Consider the following 23,723-nt stretch of genomic DNA (forward strand, 5'->3'; position numbering starts at 1 on the left):
GGCAGTCACTAGGTACAGCCTATAGGACCACTGCCTGGGCAGGGTCGATCTCCATACTCACATTGTCCTAGTACTGATTAGATTACTGGGCAGGGTCTATCTCCGGACTCACATTGTCCTAGTACTGATTAGAGTCCTGGGTAGGGTCTATCTCCGGACTCACATTGTCCTAGTACTGATTAGAGTCCTGGGTAGGGTCTATCTCCGTACTCACATTGTCCTGGTACTGATTAGATTACTGGGTAGGGTCTATCTCCGACTCACATTGTCCTAGTACCGATTAGAGTCCTGGGTAGGGTCTATCTCCGACTCACATTGTCCTGGTACTGATTAGAGTCCTGGGTAGGGTCTATCTCCGGACTCACATTGTCCTAGTACTGATTAGAGTCCTGGGTAGGGTCTATCTCCGGACTCGCATTGTCCTGGTACTGATTAGAGTCCTGGGTAGGGTCTATCTCCGGACTCACATTGTCCTGGTACTGATTAGAGTCCTGGGTAGGGTCTATCTCCGGACTCACATTGTCCTGGTACCGATTAGAGTCCTGGGTAGGGTCTATCTCCGGACTCACATTGTCCTAGTACTGATTAGAGTCCTGGGTAGGGTCTATCTCAGGACTCACATTGTCCTGGTACTGATTAGATTACTGGGTAGGGTCTATCTCCGGACTCGCATTGTCCTGGTACTGATTAGAGTCCTGGGTAGGGTCTATCTCCGACTCACATTGTCCTGGTACTGATTAGAGTCCTGGGTAGGGTCTATCTCCGGACTCGCATTGTCCTGGTACTGATTAGAGTCCTGGGTAGGGTCTATCTCCGGACTCGCATTGTCCTGGTACTGATTAGAGTCCTGGGTAGGGTCTATCTCCGGACTCACATTGTCCTGGTGTCTATCTCCGACTCACATTGTCCTGGTACCGATTAGAGTCCGGGGTAGGGTCTATCTCCGGACTCGCATTGTCCTAGTACCGATTAGATTACTGGGTAGGGTCTATCTCCGGACTCGCATTGTCCTAGTACCGATTAGATTACTGGGTAGGGTCTATCTCAGGACTCACATTGTCCTAGTACCGATAAGAGTCCTGGGTAGGGTCTATCTCCGACTCACATTGTCCTAGTACTGATTAGAGTCCTGGGTAGGGTCTATCTCCGGACTCACATTGTCCTAGTACCGATTAGATTACTGGGTAGGGTCTATCTCCGGACTCACATTGTCCTAGTACTGATTAGAGTCCTGGGTAGGGTCTATCTCCGGACTCACATTGTCCTAGTACCGATTAGATTACTGGGTAGGGTCTATCTCCGGACTCACATTGTCCTAGTACTGATTAGAGTCCTGGGTAGGGTCTATCTCTGGACTCGCATTGTCATGGTGTCTATCTCCGGACTCACATTGTCCTAGTACTGATTAGATTACTGGGCAGGGTCTATCTCAGGACTCACATTGTCCTAGTACCGATAAGAGTCCTGGGTAGGGTCTATCTCCGGACTCGCATTGTCCTGGTACCGATTAGAGTCCTGGGTAGGGTCTATCTCCGGACTCGCATTGTCCTAGTACCGATTAGATTACTGGGTAGGGTCTATCTCAGGACTCACATTGTCCTAGTACCGATTAGAGTCCTGGGTAGGGTCTATCTCCGGACTCGCATTGTCCTAGTACTGATTAGAGTCCTGGGTAGGGTCTATCTCCGGACTCACATTGTCCTGGTACTGATTAGAGTCCTGGGTAGGGTCTATCTCCGGACTCGCATTGTCCTAGTACCGATTAGATTACTGGGTAGGGTCTATCTCAGGACTCACATTGTCCTAGTACTGATTAGAGTCCTGGGTAGGGTCTATCTCCGGTCTCGCATTGTCCTAGTACTGATTAGAGTCCTGGGTAGGGTCTATCTCCGGTCTCGCATTGTCCTAGTACTGATTAGATTACTGGGTGTAGGGTCTATCTCCGGACTCACATTGTCCTAGTACTGATTAGAGTCCTGGGTAGGGTCTATCTCCGGACTCACATTGTCCTAGTACTGATTAGAGTCCTGGGTAGGGTCTATCTCCGGACTCACATTGTCCTAGTACTGATTAGATTACTGGGCAGGGTCTATCTCCGGACTCACATTGTCCTAGTACTGATTAGAGTCCTTGGTAGGGTCTATCTCCGGACTCACATTTTCCTGGTACCGATTAGAGTCCTGGGTAGGGTCTATCTCCGGACTCACATTTTCCTGGTACCGATTAGAGTCCTGGGTAGGGTCTATCTCCGTACTCACATTGTCCTAGTACTGATTAGAGTCCTGGGTAGGGTCTATCTCCGACTCACATTGTCCTGGTACCGATTAGAGTCCTGGGTAGGGTCTATCTCCGACTCACATTGTCCTAGTACTGATTAGAGTCCTGGGTAGGGTCTATCTCCGACTCACATTGTCCTGGTACCGATTAGAGTCCTGGGTAGGGTCTATCTCCGACTCACATTGTCCTAGTACCGATTAGAGTCCTTGGTAGGTCTATCTCCGGACTCACATTGTCCTAGTACCAATTAGATTACTGGGAAGGGTCTATCTCCGGACTCACATTGTCCTAGTACTGATTAGATTACTGGGTAGGGTCTATCTCCGACTCACATTGTCCTAGTACTGATTAGAGTCCTGGGTAGGGTCTATCTCCGGACTCACATTGTCCTAGTACTGATTAGAGTCCTGGGTAGGGTCTATCTCCGGACTCACATTGTCCTAGTACTATTAGAGTCCTGGGTAGGGTCTATCTCCGGACTCACATTGTCCTAGTACTGATTAGAGTCCTGGGTAGGGTCGATCTCCGGACTCACATTGTCCTAGTACCGATTAGATTACTGGGTAGGGTCTATTTCCGGACTCACATTGTCCTAGTACTGATAAGAGTCCTGGGTAGGGTCTATCTCCGGACTCACATTGTCCTAGTACTGATTAGAGTCCTGGGTAGGGTCTATCTCCATACTCACATTGTCCTAGTACCGATTAGATTACTGGGTAGGGTCTATCTCCATACTCACATTGTCCTAGTACCGATTAGATTACTGGGTAGGGTCTATCTCCAGACTCACATTGTCCTAGTACTGATTAGAGTCCTGGGTAGGGTCTATCTCCAGACTCACATTTTCCTGGTACTGATTAGAGTCCTGGGTAGGGTCTATCTCCGGACTCACATTGTCCTGGTACTGATTAGAGTCCTGGGTAGGGTCTATCTCCGGACTCACATTGTCCTAGTACCAATTAGATTACTGGGCAGGGTCTATCTCCGGACTCACTAGGACCTCTGCCTAGGAAGAATCTGCCTCAAGACTCGCATAGTCCTATAGGAGCATAGCCTGAGATGGGTGTATCTAGCTCTTGGCTCATGTTTTGCTTGGACCACTGCCTGGGATGCAGGGCCTGTCTCTAAAGACTAGCATTGTCCTCTTTTGTGTACATGTGTGTGTCCTAGATAACATTCCCAACCAGTGATTGTGATGATGCTGATGATGATGATTTGTTTACAACTAAAACTGTCCAACTACTAGAAACAATCCCTAATTAATTAATTGTGATGTTGGTGTTCTCAACAATAATGGTTTGTAGCTTTAGATGACTTCCTGAAAAACCGGTTATTTTTCACCCAATCATTTCTATGATACAATACAGGGGATGGATCTGTGTGTACTTATTGGTTTGTGTACTAAAGGTTGCCGTCAGATGATCTACTTACCTTAGGGTATTATGTCGGGTTTTGGTGGTGATCAGTTACAGTGATTAAAATTTTCATTGTGCTGGGGATAAAGAAATGGGTTCCATCCTTCGGTCTGGTCAATACAGGTACAGTATCTTGTAAACTCGTATAACATATCTCAAAAACTGTGTATAAGACAATTCATAAAACTTCATATGCACATCAACCTTGATACCTGGTATTTAATTGATAAAATATTTCTTGATACCATATAGAAGCACATCGATGTCACTGTTCTTAAAAACTGAAGACAACTTCATGAACGCTCTTAATTGTTCACATCAATCCTGATGCCTAATAGTGTTTTCTGTTTTGGTGTTTTATTGTGAAGTATGTACTGCCTACAGGGGTCACATAATGATCAGCTATTATATGTACTGCCTACAGGGGTCACATAATGATCAGCTATTATATGTACTGCCTACAGGGGTCACATAATGATCAGCTATTATATGTACTGCCTACAGGGGTCACATAATGATCAGCTATTTTTTACTGGTATGTTCAATCCTTGTTTATTCTTCCTTTCCTTGTTTGAATTTATTTCATATCCACACTTCCCGTCCTTGTTTGAATTTATTTCAGTTCTACACTTCCTGCCCTTGTTTGAATTTATTTCAGTTCTACACTTCCTGCCCTTGTTTGAATTTATTTCAGTTCTACACTTCCCGTCCTTGTTTGAATTTATTTCAGTTCTACACTTCCTGCCCTTGTTTGAATTTATTTCAGTTCTACACTTCCAAACCAGTTTATATATGCTGACCAGATGTAGCACTGTATATAAGTAGATTTATCTCAACCACAAAAAAGATGAATAAAAATAAAAGTAATTTATGATTTAAAACTTAGTTGTATGATAATAATGTCTTTGATGGATTTATTTGTCCTGCTGACAATATGAAGCGTAATAAATTATGTAATTGCACTTATATTTTTCCGTTTTATGACCATGGTCAGACTCCCCATTGTTTCACCTGTTAATGATTTGTTAGCTGAAGCCTTACCTGTGGTAAACCTGTGACGTATCTGTGACATTGTACAAACATCCGACCTGATCTTAAGTACCAATCTGTCAAATAAAGTTGGAGATGAGGGTTGATGGTGGAAACACTGACTGTAATTAGGGCCTACCTACACAGGTGATTACATACAGTATATAGTAGGCTTACGTAGTCAAAACAGGTATGTCCACATAATCTTATACATTGGGTACGATGCTCAGGAATCATTGCATCATCCTTTATTTGTTAATGAGTGTAAACTTAGCTACCTGTAGATATAAATACAGGTGTGTTTGATTTGATCCGGTGAACTAACAGCTGCTGCACAAAATACCTGTACATGTGTTCCAGGTGAGACAGGATTACTTATACACTGTACATGTGTACATATACAGGTGAGACAGGATTACCTATACACTGTACATGTGTACAGGTGAGACAGGATTACTTATACACTGTACATGTGTACAGGTGAGACAGGATTACCTATACACTGTACATGTGTACAGGTGAGACAGGATTACTTATACACTGTACATGTGTACAGGTGAGACAGGATTACCTATACACTGTACATGTGTACAGGTGAGACAGGATTACCTATACACTGTACATGTGTACAGGTGAGACAGGATTACTTATACACTGTGTTGTTTTACTTCCCTTGTTTGAACTGACCAAAATCTCTTAACGTTCATGAGGTATGTACTGATAGTCTTAACGTTCATGAGGTATGTAATGAAATGTCTGAAGGTCCATGAGGTATGTACCGATAGTCTTAAGGTCCATGAGGTATGTACTGATAGTCTTAAGGTCCATGAGGTATGTACTGATAGTCTTAAGGTCCATGAGGTATGTACCGAAATGTCTGAAGGTCCATGAGGTATGTACTAATAGTCTTAAGGTCCATGAGGAATGTACCGAAATGTCTGAAGGTCCATGAGGTACATGTATGTACTGAAATGTCTTAACATTTGTACATAGCTATGTTTAGTTGTACAGCTACCCTATATACTCCAGTAGTTTGTACATAGCTATGTATAGTTGGTACAGCTACCCTATGTACTCCAGTAGTTTGTACATAGCTATGTATAGTTGTACAGCTACCCTATATGTATAGTTGTACAGCTACCCTATGTACTCCAGTAGTTTGTACATAGCTATGTACTCCAGTAGTTTGTACATAGCTATGTATAGTTGTACAGCTACCCTATGTTTTCCAGTATTTTGTATATAGCTATGTATAGTTGTGTAGCTACCCTATGTACTCAAGTAGTTTGTACATAGCTATGTATAGTTGTATAGCTACCCTATGTACTCCAGTAGTTTGTACATAACTATATATGTACTCCAGTAGTTTGTACATAGCTATGTTTAGTTGTACAGCTACCCTATGTACTCCAGTAGTTTGTACATAGCTATGTTTAGTTGTACAGCTACCCTATGTACTCCAGTAGTTTGTACATAGCTATGTATAGTTGTACAGCTACCCTATGTACTCCAGTAGTTTGTACATATAACTATGTACTCCAGTAGTTTGTACATAGCTATGTTCAGTTGTACAGCTACCCTATATACCCCAGTAGTTTGTACATAGCTATGTTTAGTGGTACAGCTACCCTATGTACTCCAGTAGTTTGTATATAGCTATGTATAGTTGTACAGCTACCCTATATACTCCAGTATTTTGTATATAGCTATACTATGTATAGTTGTACAGCTACCCTATATACTCCAGTATTTTGTACATAGCTATGTTTAGTTGTACAGCTACCCTATGTACTCCATTATTTTGTATATAGCTATGTTTAGTTGTACAGCTACCCTATGTACTCCAGTATTTTGTATATAGCTATGTATAGTTGTACAGCTACCCTATATACTCCAGTAGTTTGTACATAGCTATGTTTAGTTGTACAGCTACCCTATGTACTCCAGTATTTTGTATATAGCTATGTTTAGTTGTACAGCTACCCTATGTACTCCAGTATTTTGTATATAGCTATGTTTAGTTGTACAGCTACCCTATGTACTCCAGTATTTTGTATATAGCTATACTATGTATAGTTGTACAGCTACCCTATATACTCCAGTAGTTTGTACATAGCTATGTTTAGTTGTACAGCTACCCTATGTACTCCAGTTTAAAGCTGCGCTAGCTATGTATAGTTTGCTGTATATGACCTTGGACCAAATAAAAAGGGGCAGAGGCCAGGCCAACACACTGTATCACATCAGTAGCAAAATGCCAAGAATGTTAAATAAAACAGGAATTTAGGTCAATTTAGAATGAAAAAATAATTTGGTAACTATTATTGATGTTGGTCTTCAATCTGTGTGAGGTTATGGTACATGATGTTTATGATTCTGGTCTATAAGTGTAACTATTTGGAGCTGTTACCAACCCAAACATCTCCTGTATTGGGGACATGTAGCATCACTAATTGGACGAAAACCATAGTGTTGTTGTGATATGTATCTGACGGGATATTAATATAGTTAGTGAAAAAAATGGGTAATATTTTCAATGTAAATGGGTGGTAATTGAAAGATGATATTGTAATGTTAAATAATAGGAAAATTATCATGTTGTTTTAAAGGGAGACTATGTTATAAATGTTAAATGATAATTAAAAAGCATTTTCTTTCTAAATTCAAATGAACCCAGGTCAACCTCAAGGTAAACATCCTTGTGATATTGCAGGAGGTTTTAACACTTTAACATTGTTATCTTGATTCCATGTTTGGTGGTTTAATGGGAAGATACATTATCCTTATAAACTCATACACCATCACACCAACTCTGACTTAGTCGATGGGCTCATTGAAGTATAATGAAATAGAATGTTGAAATAGAATGTAAGAACATTATTTAGTGAGGTTATCATCAGACATGGGCCTATTGCTGAGTATTACTGGGATATCATGTCTAATGTAGGATATGTACGGTGACTGTGATGTCATGTCTATTGTAGGATATGTACGGTGACTGTGATGTCATGTCTATTGTAGGATATGTACGGTGACCATGTGATGTCATGTCTATTGTAGGATATGTACGGTAACCATGTGATGTCATGTCTATTGTAGGATATGTACGGTAACTGTGTGATGTCATGTCTATTGTAGGATATATACGGTAACTGTGTGATGTCATGTCTATTGTAGGATATGTACAGTAACTGTGTGATGTCATGTCTATTGTAGGATATGTACGGTAACCATGTGATGTGTCTATTTAAATTGTACGTAACTGGTGATGTCATGTTCTATGTAGGATTTACTAACATATCATGTTCTATTATATGTCGTGGAACATGTGATGTCTTTAGAGATTACATGACTGGTATCATGTTATATTGGGAGATGTACATGACTTGTCATAGATGTGTAGTACGGTACCATGTGATTATTCTATTGTGATATTACTAACATTATGATGTCAGTAGAAGTGGAACGGTATGTCAGTCATTGTTTGTAACTGTGATGTATTATTAATTATAACATATTCACATTGTTATCGTAAACGCTGAGTATGTCTTAATTTATGTGTGAGAAGGACTTTGCTTAAGATAAATGATGAGTAATCATGATTATTAGCGGAAGTACATGTTAAATAATGTGTAAACGTGGACTGTGATTTAATAAATTGTGATAATTATATATATATAATGGAGAAAAAGGGGAAAGATCATTAATACAGACAATGTTTGTAAAATTGATGTATATTAATTATAAAATCTCACATCTGTATCGTAAGACACACATCATTAGAGTATATCCTTTATGTCTTTCTTCTTTACTTTCTTGATCTTTCTCTCTGTGACTTGTTAAACTTTTATAGACTAGATCTTGAACTTGTTTCCTGCTGTTGGTGTCCTTCACACCTTTCCAGCTCGACATTAAACTCTTTTTAAAAACAAAACAGATTTGTGACATAAAATCTTTCATTATCTGTGACACCTAAATCGATAATATTTCTAACCTAAACTTAGGTTATCTATAACATACAGATCTTTATATTAATCTTAGTAAATTTACAAAAAGAATTGTAGTTAGATTTCAGTTATACTGTTTGTTTTCACAGTACAATACCCTGTAATTGGTGACAGATGTTTGAGGTTTTTATTGTGGATCAGAAGCTTGTAGATCTTATTACAATTAGAGAAGTAATCAGCCCCTGGTATGATAATGGGGGCCAATAGACCCTACACTTAGGTAGAGGACAGCCAGACTTTGACCCCTACCTATATTCAAGACTGTTAATACAAGTACACGAAAGAAGTGCTACCTCTGGTATGTTTAATATGTTGTAGGGGAAATGTAGTTATGGCATTAAATGTGTAGAAGTATATGCATTTTGACATTGAAAGTTAATGTAATAAAAAGATATGGAGTTGTAAGAATTCTTACTGTTTACAAATATATGAATACCTATACGCAACCTTCTCTGAAGGTAAATCCTGGTTATAGCTGAATCATTAAAGAGTCATCTTAATCTCTTTGTTTAGACCAGCCTACATCCACAAATAATGTTACTAATGATAGGCTCTCTGATTCACTACTGTGTGTGTTTAAATAGATTTTCTACACACTTTATAAAATACATGATTTATATTCATAAAATTAAAGAAAAATAGTTTTGCAGTTATAGCTTTGTGTTATATATCTCTACCTCAGACACACAGACTACCTACCAACCATTGGTAAACCTAGCCTTGTGTTATATATCTCTTCCTCAGACACACAGACTACCTACCAACCATTGGTTAACCTGCCTACTGACCATTGGTAAACCTGCCTACCAACCATTGGTAAACCTAGCCTTGTGTTATATATCACACAGACTACCTACCAACCATTGGTAAACCTGCCTACCTAGCCTTGTGTTATATATCACACAGACTACCTACCAACCATTGGTAAACCTAGCCTTGTGTTATATATCTCTACCTCAGACACACAGAATGCCTACCAACCATTGGTAAACCTGCCTACCGACCATTGGTAAACCTGCCTACCTAGCCTTGTGTTATATATCACACAGACTACCTACCAACCATTGGTAAACCTAGCCTTGTGTTATATATCTCTACCTCAGACACACAGAATGCCTACCAACCATTGGTAAACCTGCCTACCGACCATTGGTAAACCTAGCCTTGTGTTATATATCTCTACCTCAGACACACAGAATGCCTACCGACCATTGGTAAACCTAGCCTTGTGTTATATATCTCTACCTCAGACACACAGAATGCCTACCAACCATTGGTAAACCTACCTACCGACCATTGGTAAACCTAGCCTTGTGTTATATATCACACAGACTACCTACCAACTATTGGTAAACCTAGCCTTGTGTTATATATCTCTACCTCAGACACACAGACTACCTACCAACCATTGGTAAACCTATACCTACAAACCATTGGTAAACCTACCTACCAACCATTGGTAAACCTACCTACCAACCATTGGTAAACCCGGCCTTGTGTTATATATCTCTACCTCAGACATACACGCCATCTACCGACCATTGGTAAAGCTAACCTAGCTTGTGTTAAGAATGTGAAGCTGGTGAAAACAAAAATATCTTCCATCGTAGGCAGTTGGGTAAATGACTAACATTTGGCATACTTTCCCAGCAGCAGCAGCAGCAGGCCCTAATCCTTGCACAGCCGAACATCCCACTGGTCAGACCAGTTACCTGGCCAACAAAACTGACCACAATATATGAATGTTGTGTCATTCGCTGACAGGTGCACGATTACCTGCATTTTGTACATTCCTTGATGGGTTTGAGGTTAAATTGAAAGTGACTTTAGCATTAGCGGAATTTAAACCTAGATGGATCTGTCAGCTTCAATCAACTTAATGCAAACAATTGTATCTATTAAAACTAGTGGGAAAGTGTAATTTTAGACCTACTAGAGCACCTGTAGGTTATATGTCAAACAGTTATAATGACCACAACCCAGGTTAAGATTAATTTTCAAAAATCCTAACAACAGCACTTTGTGAAGAAATCAATTTGTGTTTATTGTTGCAAATTATTGTCTGTGGCGAGTTAGTGTCAGTGTAAATGTGAGGAAGAATGTACGGACATTACGATGGTATGCACATAGTAGAGATCTATAGATAAAAAACAAAATATGCTGCCCCATTTTAATTACCATTTCTTTATGCATATGTTGTGGGCTGAGAATAGAAAACAGCTGTCCCCCTTTCTCCCCAGGAGTCCCTTCAGCAGCTACCAAGAATAGCAAGCTAAACTATTCTGTGTAACGTACCACCAGCCCGTTGTAAAGCTCCTTCCTCCCAATAGATAGGGAGGGAGGTTTCTCATCACCCACAGTGTGTGGACCAGGAAATATACCTTAGCTATATATATGTAATAATGCAGGAGCGCCTTTTGACAGTGCCATGAAACCATTAAAGGGCAGGTCAAAGGCCTAACATAAACAATAGCTGTTTGGAGCTGTACCAAAGTTCAAAGGTCATACCTTGGTATATGCTGTCTTTGTAGTAAAAGCGTAAAGTGTATATATGTTTGTGTGTGAGTTTGTGTATGTACATGGCATGTAAGTCTGTCTCTTGCAATAATCCTGAAAAATAGCATCTTATGCAATCTGCCTACCTGTCCATTCATTAAAACCGTTCCAAGAGATGTACACATCTTGTTCTCAATTGTAACTTTGCTGGAGAGCTAGGCATTGATGTATCTGGAGAATACTAACTATGGATACAATGTGCTGAATACTGACCATTGGTACTGTATTCCTTTTGTACTGAACTTGGGTGAATCCTAACAAAATAGCCTTTTTATCATATATTTCAGGTTTTTGAATCAACAGGAATTGGCAATGTTGCCATGACAAGGGAGTCCATGACCTGAATGACTTTGACCTCAATTTTGGGGTGACATGTGAGGCTGCAGTCCTGGATGGGGGTTGCTGGCCTGTTCAAGTAACCATGGCAACAATCATGTCACAGTAACATGGCCATGTTGAGAAACGTTTTTGGAGGCTGTGTATCTGACAGAAGCACCGAGTCCATGCGAAACCAAAAGTAAGCCATTCTACTGTTGTATGCATAAAAAGACTATCAATTTAGAAACAAATCTGTATATATGGCCTTGAGGCAAAATAATCTGTATATAACAATGAGCAAAAATATCAAAATTTATAATGTGACCTCATTGATATGTATTACACCACTCCCCCCTCCTAAACCAAGGCGAAAAAATACTGGAATAATTCATTTTCATGCCCTGGTGATTTTAACTAGTGGGATGTCATACAGTTTTGCCATGCTATCTTGTCTTGTGACATCCTGTCTTGTTACATCCTGTGCCCAGTTAATGTTGTGGTTATAACAACTTCATTTCTTATGGGATTTTGATCTAATTTATGAGAAGGACAGGTATGGCAATACCTCAGATGAAACTATGTTTGAAGATTCCAAGGTTACTCTTCATAGGAAACTTTTAAACAATCAATATCATTGTTGGACTATCAAATTCTTTTCTTTAAGGAATTTGATCAAACATGCAAAGGTCAAGAAAGGTATGTTTAGGGATTAAAATCAAGGTCATTGTTACTATTCATAGCCTTACAGATATTGTCTAATCAACACTTAATGATTTTAGGTTGGTATACAGCTAAAACCAGCTACAGCGTATTTTAGTCAATAACCTTTTAAGCATTCTCTTCACTATAATTTGATATAGTTCTTCTTTTTCTGTTTTCAGGATCAAGTTTGGAGCTCCACTCTCCCACAACATTAAAAATGGATACCTGCCAGTTCCTTTGGTGGTAGGTATATCTTCATTGAGTGTCTTGTATTTCTTTTGGTACTTCTAAGGTCAGAAGTGTCCTACCTCAAGATGCTATCAACTATAACTACATTACAATAATGATAGATATAACTTGCAAATTTACCCTCTGGCACCCCACCATTTGACTGCCTATGTTCCTGCAGGATTCCATAACATTAGATTGCCCATATAACCACCAGCTCCACACCAGCACTTTATGGTTTAATTCCACACCCGCATTAGACTGCCATTATTTATACTTTGTCTATTGGTGGTGTGATAGAGGTAGAGTAGATATCTGTACTGTCATACATTGGTGGTGTGATAGAGGTAGAGTAGATATCTATACTGTCATACATTGGTGGTGTGATATAGGTAGAGTAGATATCTGTACTGTCATACATTGGTGGTGTGATAGAGGTACAGTAGATATCTGTACTGTCATACATTGGTGGTATGATAGAGGTAGAGTAGATATCCATACTGTCATACATTGGTGGTGTGATAGAGGTAGAGTAGATATCTGTACTGTCATACATTGGTGGTGTGATAGTGGTACAGTAGATATCTGTACTGTCATACATTGGTGGTATGATAGAGGTAGAGTAGATATCCATACTGTCATACATTGGTGGTGTGATAGAGGTAGAGTAGATATCCATACTGTCATACATTGGTGGTGTGATAGAGGTACAGTAGATATCCATACTGTCATACATTGGTGGTGTGATAGAGGTAGAGTAGATATCCATACTGTCATACATTGGTGGTGTGATAGAGGTAGAGTAGATATCCATACTGTCATACATTGGTGGTGTGATAGAGGTACAGTAGATATCTGTACTGTCATACATTGGTGGTGTGATAGTGGTACAGTAGATATCTGTACTGTCATACATTGGTGGTATGATAGAGGTACAGTAGATATCCATACTGTCATACATTGGTGGTGTGATAGAGGTAGAGTAGATATCCATACTGTCATACATTGGTGGTGTGATAGAGGTAGATATCCATATTGTCATACATTGGTGGTGTGATAGAGGTAGAGTAGATATCCATACTGTCATACATTGGTGGTGTGATAGAGGTACAGTAGATATCCATATTGTCATACATTGGTGGTGTGATAGAGGTAGAGTAGATATCCATACTGTCATACATTGGTGGTGTGATAGAGGTAGAGTAGATATCTGTACTGTCATACATTGGTGGTGTGATAGAGGTAGAGTAGATATCTGTACTGTCATACATTGGTGGTGTGATAGAGGTAGAGTAGATATCTATACTGTCATACATTGGTGGTGTGATAGAGGTAGAGTAGATATCCATACTGTCATACATTGGTGGTGTGATAGAGGTACAGTAGATATCCATACTGTCATACATTGGTGGTGTGATAGAGGTACAGTAGATATCTGTACTGTCATACATTGGTGGTGTGATAGTGGTACAGTAGATATCTGTACTGTCATACATTGGTGGTATGATAGAGGTAGAGTAGATATCCATACTGTCATACATTGGTGGTGTGATAGAGGTAGAGTAGATATCCATACTGTCATACATTGGTGGTGTGATAGAGGTAGATATCCATACTGTCATACATTGGTGGTGTGATAGAGGTACAGTAGATATCCATACTGTCATACATTGGTGGTGTGATAGAGGTACAGTAGATATCTGTACTGTCATACATTGGTGGTGTGATAGAGGTACAGTAGATATCCATACTGTCATACATTGGTGGTGTGATAGAGGTAGAGTAGATATCCATACTGTCATACATTGGTGGTGTGATAGAGGTAGAGTAGATATCCATACTGTCATACATTGGTGGTGTGATAGAGGTACAGTAGATATCCATACTGTCATACATTGGTGGTGTGATAGAGGTAGAGTAGATATCTATACTGTCATACATTGGTGGTGTGATATAGGTAGAGTAGATATCTGTACTGTCATACATTGGTGGTGTGATATAGGTACAGTAGATATCTGTACTGTCATACATTGGTGGTGTGATAGAGGTACAGTAGATATCCATACTGTCATACATTGGTGGTGTAATAGAGGTAGAGTAGATACATACTGTCATACATTGGTGGTGTGATAGAGGTAGGTTAGATATCCATATTGTCATACATTGGTGGTGTGATAGAGGTAGAGTAGATATCTGTACAGTCATACATTGGTGGTGTGATAGAGGTACAGTAGATATCCATACTGTCATACATTGGTGGTGTAATAGAGGTAGAGTAGATACATACTGTCATACATTGGTGGTGTGATAGAGGTAGGTTAGATATCCATATTGTCATACATTGGTGGTGTGATAGAGGTAGAGTAGATATCTGTACAGTCATACATTGGTGGTGTGATAGAGGTACAGTAGATATCTGTACAGTCATACATTGGTGGTGTGATAGAGGTACAGTAGATATCTGTACAGTCATACATTGGTGGTGTGATAGAGGTACAGTAGATATCCATACTGTCATACATTGGTGGTGTGATAGAGGTAGGTTAGATATCCATATTGTCATACATTGGTGGTGTGATAGAGGTAGATATCGATACTGTCATACATTGGTGGTGTGATAGAGGTACAGTAGATATCTGTACAGTCATACATTGGTGGTGTGATAGAGGTACAGTAGATATCTGTACAGTCATACATTGGTGGTGTGATAGTGGTACAGTAGATATCTGTGCTGTCATACATTGGTGGTATGATAGAGGTACAGTAGATATCCATACTGTCATACATTGGTGGTGTGATAGAGGTAGAGTAGATATCCATACTGTCATACATTGGTGGTGTGATAGAGGTAGATATCCATACTGTCATACATTGGTGGTGTGATAGAGGTACAGTAGATATCCATACTGTCATACATTGGTGGTGTGATAGAGGTACAGTAGATATCTGTACTGTCATACATTGGTGGTGTGATAGAGGTAGGGTAGATATCCATACTGTCATACATTGGTGGTGTGATAGAGGTACAGTAGATATCTGTACTGTCATACATTGGTGGTGTGATAGAGGTACAGTAGATATCTGTACTGTCATACATTGGTGGTGTGATAGAGGTAGGGTAGATATCCATACTGTCATACATTGGTGGTGTGATAGAGGTACAGTAGATATCCATACTGTCATACATTGGGGGTGTGATAGAGGTACAGTAGATATCCATACTGTCATACATTGGTGGTGTGATAGAGGTACAGTATATACATATGTATCAGTGCTGTCATACATTTGTGTATACTGAGATTGGTCATACATTACATGTGTACTGAGATTCGTTAAACAGGTACATGTGTACTGAGGATGGTCATACAGGTACATGTGTACTGAGATTGGTCATATAGGTACATGTGTACTGAGATTGGTCATATAGGTACATGTGTACTGAGATTGGTCATACAGGTACATGTGTACTGAGATTGGTCATACAGGTATATATGATATGATATATATGTGTTAAGTTGCATATCTTTTTCAGGTTTCTTTCTTTTATATATAATAATGTTGTTTTTGTTTTTTGTTTTTTATTGGTTTTTATTTTTACCAGACTATTGTGACAGGTTTCATTAGTGTCAGAAAAGGATGAACATCAGCCTGATGAGAAGGCTATTTGACTTTCTGAAGTCTCTCTAATCATTTCTTCATTTTGATTATTTATTACTGTGTTCTGTGTATTGCTTTATAGGAAATACTTATATACATTGCCCATGAAGGCATGAGCACGGCCGACCTATTCCGACGTCCAGGGAATCCGTCAGACACCCGTCATATAGTTAAGAGGATGACCGAGGGCAAGCCTGTCATCTATCAGAACTATAATATGTACACGCTGGCCTCTGTTGTCAAGGTAGAGTTGGACAGTACTATCTAAACCCAGGGAAACAGTAGTTTTGTTTTGACAGTTTTTAAAATGTGAAGGCAGCTATCATCAACACACATCTATTCTCAAAATACATATTGATTAAATTAATATCATTTTCTTCTATAATGACAAGTTCTTAAAACAAAACAAAATAAATGACTTTGTCATTTGAGGTCAAATGGTTCAAATTCTATATTGGTTGTGAAAATCAAATCTGTCCAGAACATAGCCCTGTAGGTGATGACGTTAGTGCAGTTTCTTGTAAAAGTTTTATTAATTTGATAGAATACAGTGGTAACATGTATTTTATTGGTGATTACAGAAGTTCCTGCTGCGTCTGCCTGATGGAATATTTGGTCAGAATGGAGAAGAGACCCTGTTGAGTGTTCTCAGTCTGGGCCACAAGATGGAACAGTATGAGGCTGTGCACGAGTAGGTATCCAGTCACCAACCTCTTATAAATGTATCTAAAATATCACAGCATATCCTTTAAAACTGTAATTGATCGTTCTAGGAATATCATTTACAAGAGCCCAGAATCAAGATAACGCATTGTTTATTCTTGAATAATCTTGCATCTTTAATAAAAGAAATATGACTTCAGCTGTGAAAAATTTATATAGTTGTCTGTCTGAAAGACTTTAATCGTAAATGTCTGACAACTTTAAAGTAAATGTCTGACAATGACCATACATTTCTGACCTTGACTTTACATATCCTACCTTGGCAGTGTATGTCAGACCTTGACAGTGGATATCTGACTTGAGAGTGTATATCTTACCTTGAGAGTATATGTCTGACCTTGACAGTGTATATCTGACCTTGACAGTGAATGCCTTACCTTGACAGTGTATATCATCTTACCTTGACAGTATATGTCTGACCTTGAGAGTATAGATCTGACCTTAACAGTGTATGTCTTACGTATACCTTGACAGTGTATGTCTGACCTGTACAGTGTATGTCTGACCTGTACAGTGTATGTCTGACCTTGAGAGTATAGATCTGACCTGTACAGTGAATGTCTTACCTTGACAGTGTATGTCTGACCTTGAGAGTATAGACCTGACCCGTACAGTATATGTCTTACCTTGAGAGTATAGATCTGACCTGTACAGTGAATGTCTTACCTGTACAGTGTATGTCTTACCTTGACAATGTATGTCTGACCTGTACAGTGTATGTCTGACCTTGAGAGTATAGATCTGACCTGTACAGTGAATGTCTTACCTTGACAGTGTATGTCTGACCTTGAGAGTATAGATCTGACCCGTACAGTGTATGTCTGACTTTGAGAGTATAGATCTGACCTGTACAGTATATGTCTTACCTTGACAGTGTATGTCTGACCTTGAGAGTATAGACCTGACCTGTACAGTATATGTCTGACCTTGACAGTGTATGTCTGACCTTGAGAGTATAGATCTGACCTGTACAGTATATGTCTGACCATGACAGTGAATGTCTGACCTTGAGAGTATAGACCTGACCCGTACAGTATATGTCTGACCTTGACAGTGAATGTCTTACCTTAACAGTGTATGTCTTACCTTGACAATGTATGTCTGACCTTGAGAGTATAGACCTGACCTTGACAGTGTATGTCTTACCTTGACAATGTATGTCTGACCTGTACAGTGTATGTCTGACCTTGAGAGTATAGATCTGACCTGTACAGTGAATGTCTTACCTTGACAGTGTATGTCTGACCTTGAGAGTATAGATCTGACCCGTACAGTGTATGTCTGACTTTGAGAGTATAGATCTGACCTGTACAGTATATGTCTTACCTTGACAGTGTATGTCTGACCTTGAGAGTATAGACCTGACCTGTACAGTATATGTCTGACCTTGACAGTGTATGTCTGACCTTGAGAGTATAGATCTGACCTGTACAGTATATGTCTGACCTTGACAGTGAATGTCTTACCTTAACAGTGTATGTCTTACCTTGACAATGTATGTCTGACCTTGAGAGTATAGACCTGACCTGTACAGTGTATGTCTTACCTTGACAGTGTATGTCTGACCTGTACAGTGTATGTCTTACCTTGACAGTGTATGTCTTACCTTGACAGTGTATGTCTGACCTTGACAGTGTATGTCTTACCTTGAGATTATAGACCTGACCTGTACAGTATATGTCTGACCTTGACAGTGTATGTCTGACCTTGACAGTGTATGTCTTACCTTGACAGTGTATGTCTGACCTTGAAAGTATAGACCTGACCTGTACAGTATATGTCTGACCTTGACAGTGTATGTCTGACCTTGACAGTGTATGTCTTACCTTGACAGTGTATGTCTGACCTGTACAGTGTATGTCTTACCTTGACAATGTATGTCTGACCTTGAGAGTATAGACCTGACCTTGACAGTGTATGTCTTACCTTGACAATGTATGTCTGACCTGTACAGTGTATGTCTGACCTTGAGAGTATAGATCTGACCTGTACAGTGAATGTCTTACCTTGACAGTGTATGTCTGACCTTGAGAGTATAGATCTGACCCGTACAGTGTATGTCTGACTTTGAGAGTATAGATCTGACCTGTACAGTATATGTCTTACCTTGACAGTGTATGTCTGACCTTGAGAGTATAGACCTGACCTGTACAGTATATGTCTGACCTTGACAGTGTATGTCTGACCTTGAGAGTATAGATCTGACCTGTACAGTATATGTCTGACCTTGACAGTGAATGTCTTACCTTAACAGTGTATGTCTTACCTTGACAATGTATGTCTGACCTTGAGAGTATAGACCTGACCTGTACAGTGTATGTCTTACCTTGACAGTGTATGTCTGACCTGTACAGTGTATGTCTTACCTTGACAGTGTATGTCTTACCTTGACAGTGTATGTCTGACCTTGACAGTGTATGTCTTACCTTGAGATTATAGACCTGACCTGTACAGTATATGTCTGACCTTGACAGTGTATGTCTGACCTTGACAGTGTATGTCTTACCTTGACAGTGTATGTCTGACCTTGAAAGTATAGACCTGACCTGTACAGTATATGTCTGACCTTGACAGTGTATGTCTGACCTTGACAGTGTATGTCTTACCTTGACAGTGTATGTCTGACCTGTACAGTGTATGTCTGACCTTGACAGTATATGTCTTACCTTAAAAGTGTATGTCATACCTTAACAGTATATGTCTTACGTTCACGGTATATTTCTGACCTTGACAGTGGACATATCTGACCTTGAGAGTATATATCTGACCCATACAGTGTATGTCTGACCTTAAGAGTGTATATCTGACCTTGACAGTATATGTCTGACCTTGACAGTGTATATCTGGTTGCCACAGATTCTGACCTCAGATGTGTTAGTAAAGGGATATGGTTGTTTGTGAATGACTGTGACCTTGTGTCTGTCCTTTAAGGTACATCACGTCTCTACATCAGGCCCATCAACAACTGGTGTCTCTACTATTTGGTATATGGTTCACAATGATCAACAACTGTGATGTCAACTTCATGACAACAGAGGCATTGTCACGCAGTGTTGCCGGCAGCGTGTTCCATTCCTGTGCAGCTGACCCAGGGAAAGTGGAGAAAGCAAGTCGTATCATGCAGCTGCTAATTGAGAACTTTGGTGTTGCTAGTATGTTCGGCCAACAGAACATAGAGTATTTCGCTGACACTACTCGCACAGGGATTCATATACGGGAAAAATTCCGTTACGAATTCCAATATTTATCAGAGGATATTCTACCTCGTAAGTATTTTAACAGTGACTTCTTATTAGTTCAAGGGTTTTTTTCATCTTCACACTTTCTGCAAGTTTTTTTGGAAAAAAAAAAAAAATCAGCCTTTCTCTCACATATCTTTTAGTACATATAATTTTACATTTCAAAGTATTTTGTGAAAACTTGCAGAATGTTTAATAATATTAGGCCTAATATGTTTGGTGGTGGTACAAGTGTAAGTATAGATATGGTGGTAGATGTTGTCATGTTTTTTATTGGAATGGACATTTTTAATCTGCATTGATTCATGAGGTAAGTAGCTAGAATTCTTACAAAATAAACTTATGAATTTTGATTCATAACTTGTATAGTAGTTCTCATCTGCATGTTTGTTGTAGTTAAATTATTGTGGTAAAACTATGCTGATTGTCCATGTCAATTAACATTTTATGTATCATTTTTTTGTTACCAATCATCCATATACCAGCTTTTAAAATTAAAAACAAAATTGATCAGCTAACAAAATGAATTGAAAGTTAAAGTTTCCAAATTAAAGGAACATGTGTTTTACACACTGATTACCTCCCCTTACATGTCAATGGTTATGCCCTGATTACCTCCCCTTACATGTTGGTGGATACGCCCTGATTACCTCCCCTTACTTGTCGGTGGATATGCCCTGATTACCTCCCCTTTCATGTTGGTAGATACGCCCTGATTACTTCCCCTTTCATTTCGGTGGATACGCCCTGATTACCTCCCCTTACTTGTCTGGATACGCCCTGATTACCTTCCCTAACTTGTCTGTGGATACGCCCTGATTACCTTCCCTTACTTGTCGGTGAATACGCCATGATTACCTACCCTTACATGTCGGTGGATATGCCCTGATTACCTCCCCTTACATGTCGGTGGATATGCCCTGATTACCTCCCCTTACATGTCGGTGGATACGCCCTGATTACCTCCCCTTTAATGTCGGTGGATACGCCCTGATTACCTCCCCTTTCATGTCGGTGGATACGCCCTGATTACCTACCCTTTCATGTCGGTGGATACACCCTGATTACCTCCCCTTTCATGTCGGTGGATACGCCCTGATTACCTCCCCTTACTTGTCGGTGGATACGCCCTGATTACCTCCCCTTTCATGTCGGTGGAAACGCCATGATTACCTCCCCTTACTTGTCGGTGGATACGCTGTGATTACCTCCCCTTTCATGTCGGTGGATACGCCCTGATTACCTCCCCTTACTTGTCGGTGGATACGCCCTGATTACCTCCCCTTACATGTCGGTGGAAACACCATGATTACCTTGCCTTACTTGTGTGGTTATGCCCCACTTACATGTCAGTGGAAAACAGCTGGTTCATGTTTGTTGATGCAGACAAACTGATTCCTCTGTTTGATTGTTGATGCAGACAAACTGATTCATCTGTTTGATTGTTGATGCAGACAAACTGATTCCTCTGTTTGTTTGTTGATGCAGACAAACTGGTTCATGTTTGTTTGCTGATGCAGACAAACTGGTTCATCTGTTTGTTTGTTGATACAGACAAACTGATTCCTCTGTTTGTTTGTTGATGCAGACAAACTGATTCCTCTGTTTGTTTGTTGATGCGGACAAACTTGTTCATCTGTTTTTTTTTTAAATGTAGTATTTCAGGCATATATTTTGATGGACCTGCAGATATTAATACAGACCTTGAGAGTTTTTGTCAACAGAACTTATCTGAAAACAATAAAAACAAATCACCAGGTCAAACCTTATTCCAGAAATGAACAAATTTTGACCAACTGTTTGGACAGAGATAAAACGAAAATGGTCCTGTAGTTATACTGGTCATTATACACTGGGCAAGTCAGTCCATCAAAGAAATTAGGAAAGAAGGCTTTTCTCTGGATTAAGATTTTAATAAAATGCCAATTTATTGGAACTTTAGAATCATTGACATGTGAAGGGGAAAATTGTGTGGTAGTTTGTGATGTTGTTGATATTACAAAGATTTATATTGGAGCTGGTGTTTGTATATCTAGACATGTTATAAATGTTCAAGAAGAGCTTTCCTCAAAGTTTCTGATAATAATCAAGATCAAGATAGGAGCACTTGCAGCATAAAGAAAACATATCCAAGCTTTTGCACATTTATTTGTTTCTTAAAGTGACTGTTGAATACAATGTTTTGTTACCTTTTGTTGTCTTCACCAGATAATATTCCCAATTCCCAATTTTCTAATATATTTGTGTGCATGCTTGTAAACAGGGGTGTTGTCCTTGTTTTAACCCTGCACCACACCCTTCCCTTACCTCCTCTTCAGTACATCATATCCAATAGCTCTGGTAGCCTAGTTAATATGGTTACAAATGTATATGTACAATATACTGAAAGTTTTAACCCCTGTATCCCCACCCTCTCCATAATGATACCTCTGTATCCCCTACCCTCCCCACAATGATACCTCTGTCTCCCCCACCCTCCCCACAATGATACCTCTGTATCCCCTACCCTCCCCATAATGATACCTCTGTATCCCCTACCCTCCCCACAATGATACCCCAGTGTCCCCACCCTCCCCACAATGATACCCCAGTGTCCCCACCCTCCCCACAATGATACCTCTGTATCCCCATTCTCCCCACAATGATACCCATGTGTCCCCTACCCTCCCCACAATGATACCCCTGTATCCCCTCCCCTCCCACAATGATACCTCTGTATCCCCACTCTCCCCACAATGATACCCATGTGTCCCCTACCCTCCCCACAATGATACCTCTGTATCCCCACCCTCCCCACAATGATACCTCTGTATCCCCTACCCTCCCCACAATAATACCCCTGTATCCCCCACCCTCCCCACAATGATACCTCTGTATCCCCTCCCCTCCCACAATGATACCTCTGTATCCCCACCCTCCTCACAATGATACCTCTGTATCTCTACCCTCCCCACAATGATACCCCTGTGTCCCCTACCCTCCCCATAATGATACCACTGTATCCCCTACCCTCCCCACAATGATACCCCTGTATCCCCTACCCTCCCCACAATGATACCACTGTATCCCCTACCCTCCCCACAATAATACCCCTGTATCCCCTACCCTCCCCACAATGATACCTCTGTATCCCCACTCTCCCCACAATGATACCTCTGTATCCCCACTCTCCCCACAATGATACCTCTGTATCCCCTACCCTCCCCACAATGATACCACTGTATCCCCTACCCTCCCCACAATGATACCACTGTATCCCCTACCCTTCCCACAATGATACCACTGTATCCCCTACCCTCCCCACAATGATACCCCTGTATCCCCTACCCTCCCCACAATGATACCTCTGTATCCCCACTCTCCCCACAATGATACCCATGTGTCCCCTACCCTCCCCACAATGATACCTCTGTATCCCCACCCTCCCCACAATGATACCTCTGTATCCCCTACCCTCCCCACAATGATACCTCTGTATCCCCACCCTCCCCACAATGATACCTCTGTATCCCCTACCCTCCCCACAATAATACCCCTGTATCCCCTACCCTCCCCACAATGATACCTCTGTA

At 40.3% G+C, this 23,723-nt stretch overlaps 1 protein-coding gene across 6 annotated transcripts in view; it reads left to right on the plus strand.

Annotated features, from left to right (window-relative positions):
- The window catches only part of LOC117328085, a 56,300-nt gene that overhangs the window by 23,606 nt on the left and 8,971 nt on the right, over nt 1–23,723 (plus strand). For all 6 annotated transcript variants that reach the window (XM_033885434.1, XM_033885439.1, XM_033885438.1 and 3 more), the window contains exons 2-6: nt 11,572–11,801; nt 12,484–12,547; nt 16,272–16,433; nt 16,771–16,880; nt 19,844–20,178. In XM_033885434.1, coding sequence (XP_033741325.1) covers nt 11,731–11,801; nt 12,484–12,547; nt 16,272–16,433; nt 16,771–16,880; nt 19,844–20,178 — 742 coding nt within the window. In that variant the 5' untranslated portion in view covers nt 11,572–11,730. The remainder of the gene's footprint in view (nt 1–11,571; nt 11,802–12,483; nt 12,548–16,271; nt 16,434–16,770; nt 16,881–19,843; nt 20,179–23,723) is intronic.

Source organism: Pecten maximus, chromosome 5 (genome assembly GCF_902652985.1).
Source record: "Pecten maximus chromosome 5, xPecMax1.1, whole genome shotgun sequence".
Lineage (NCBI taxonomy): Eukaryota > Metazoa > Mollusca > Bivalvia > Pectinida > Pectinidae > Pecten > Pecten maximus.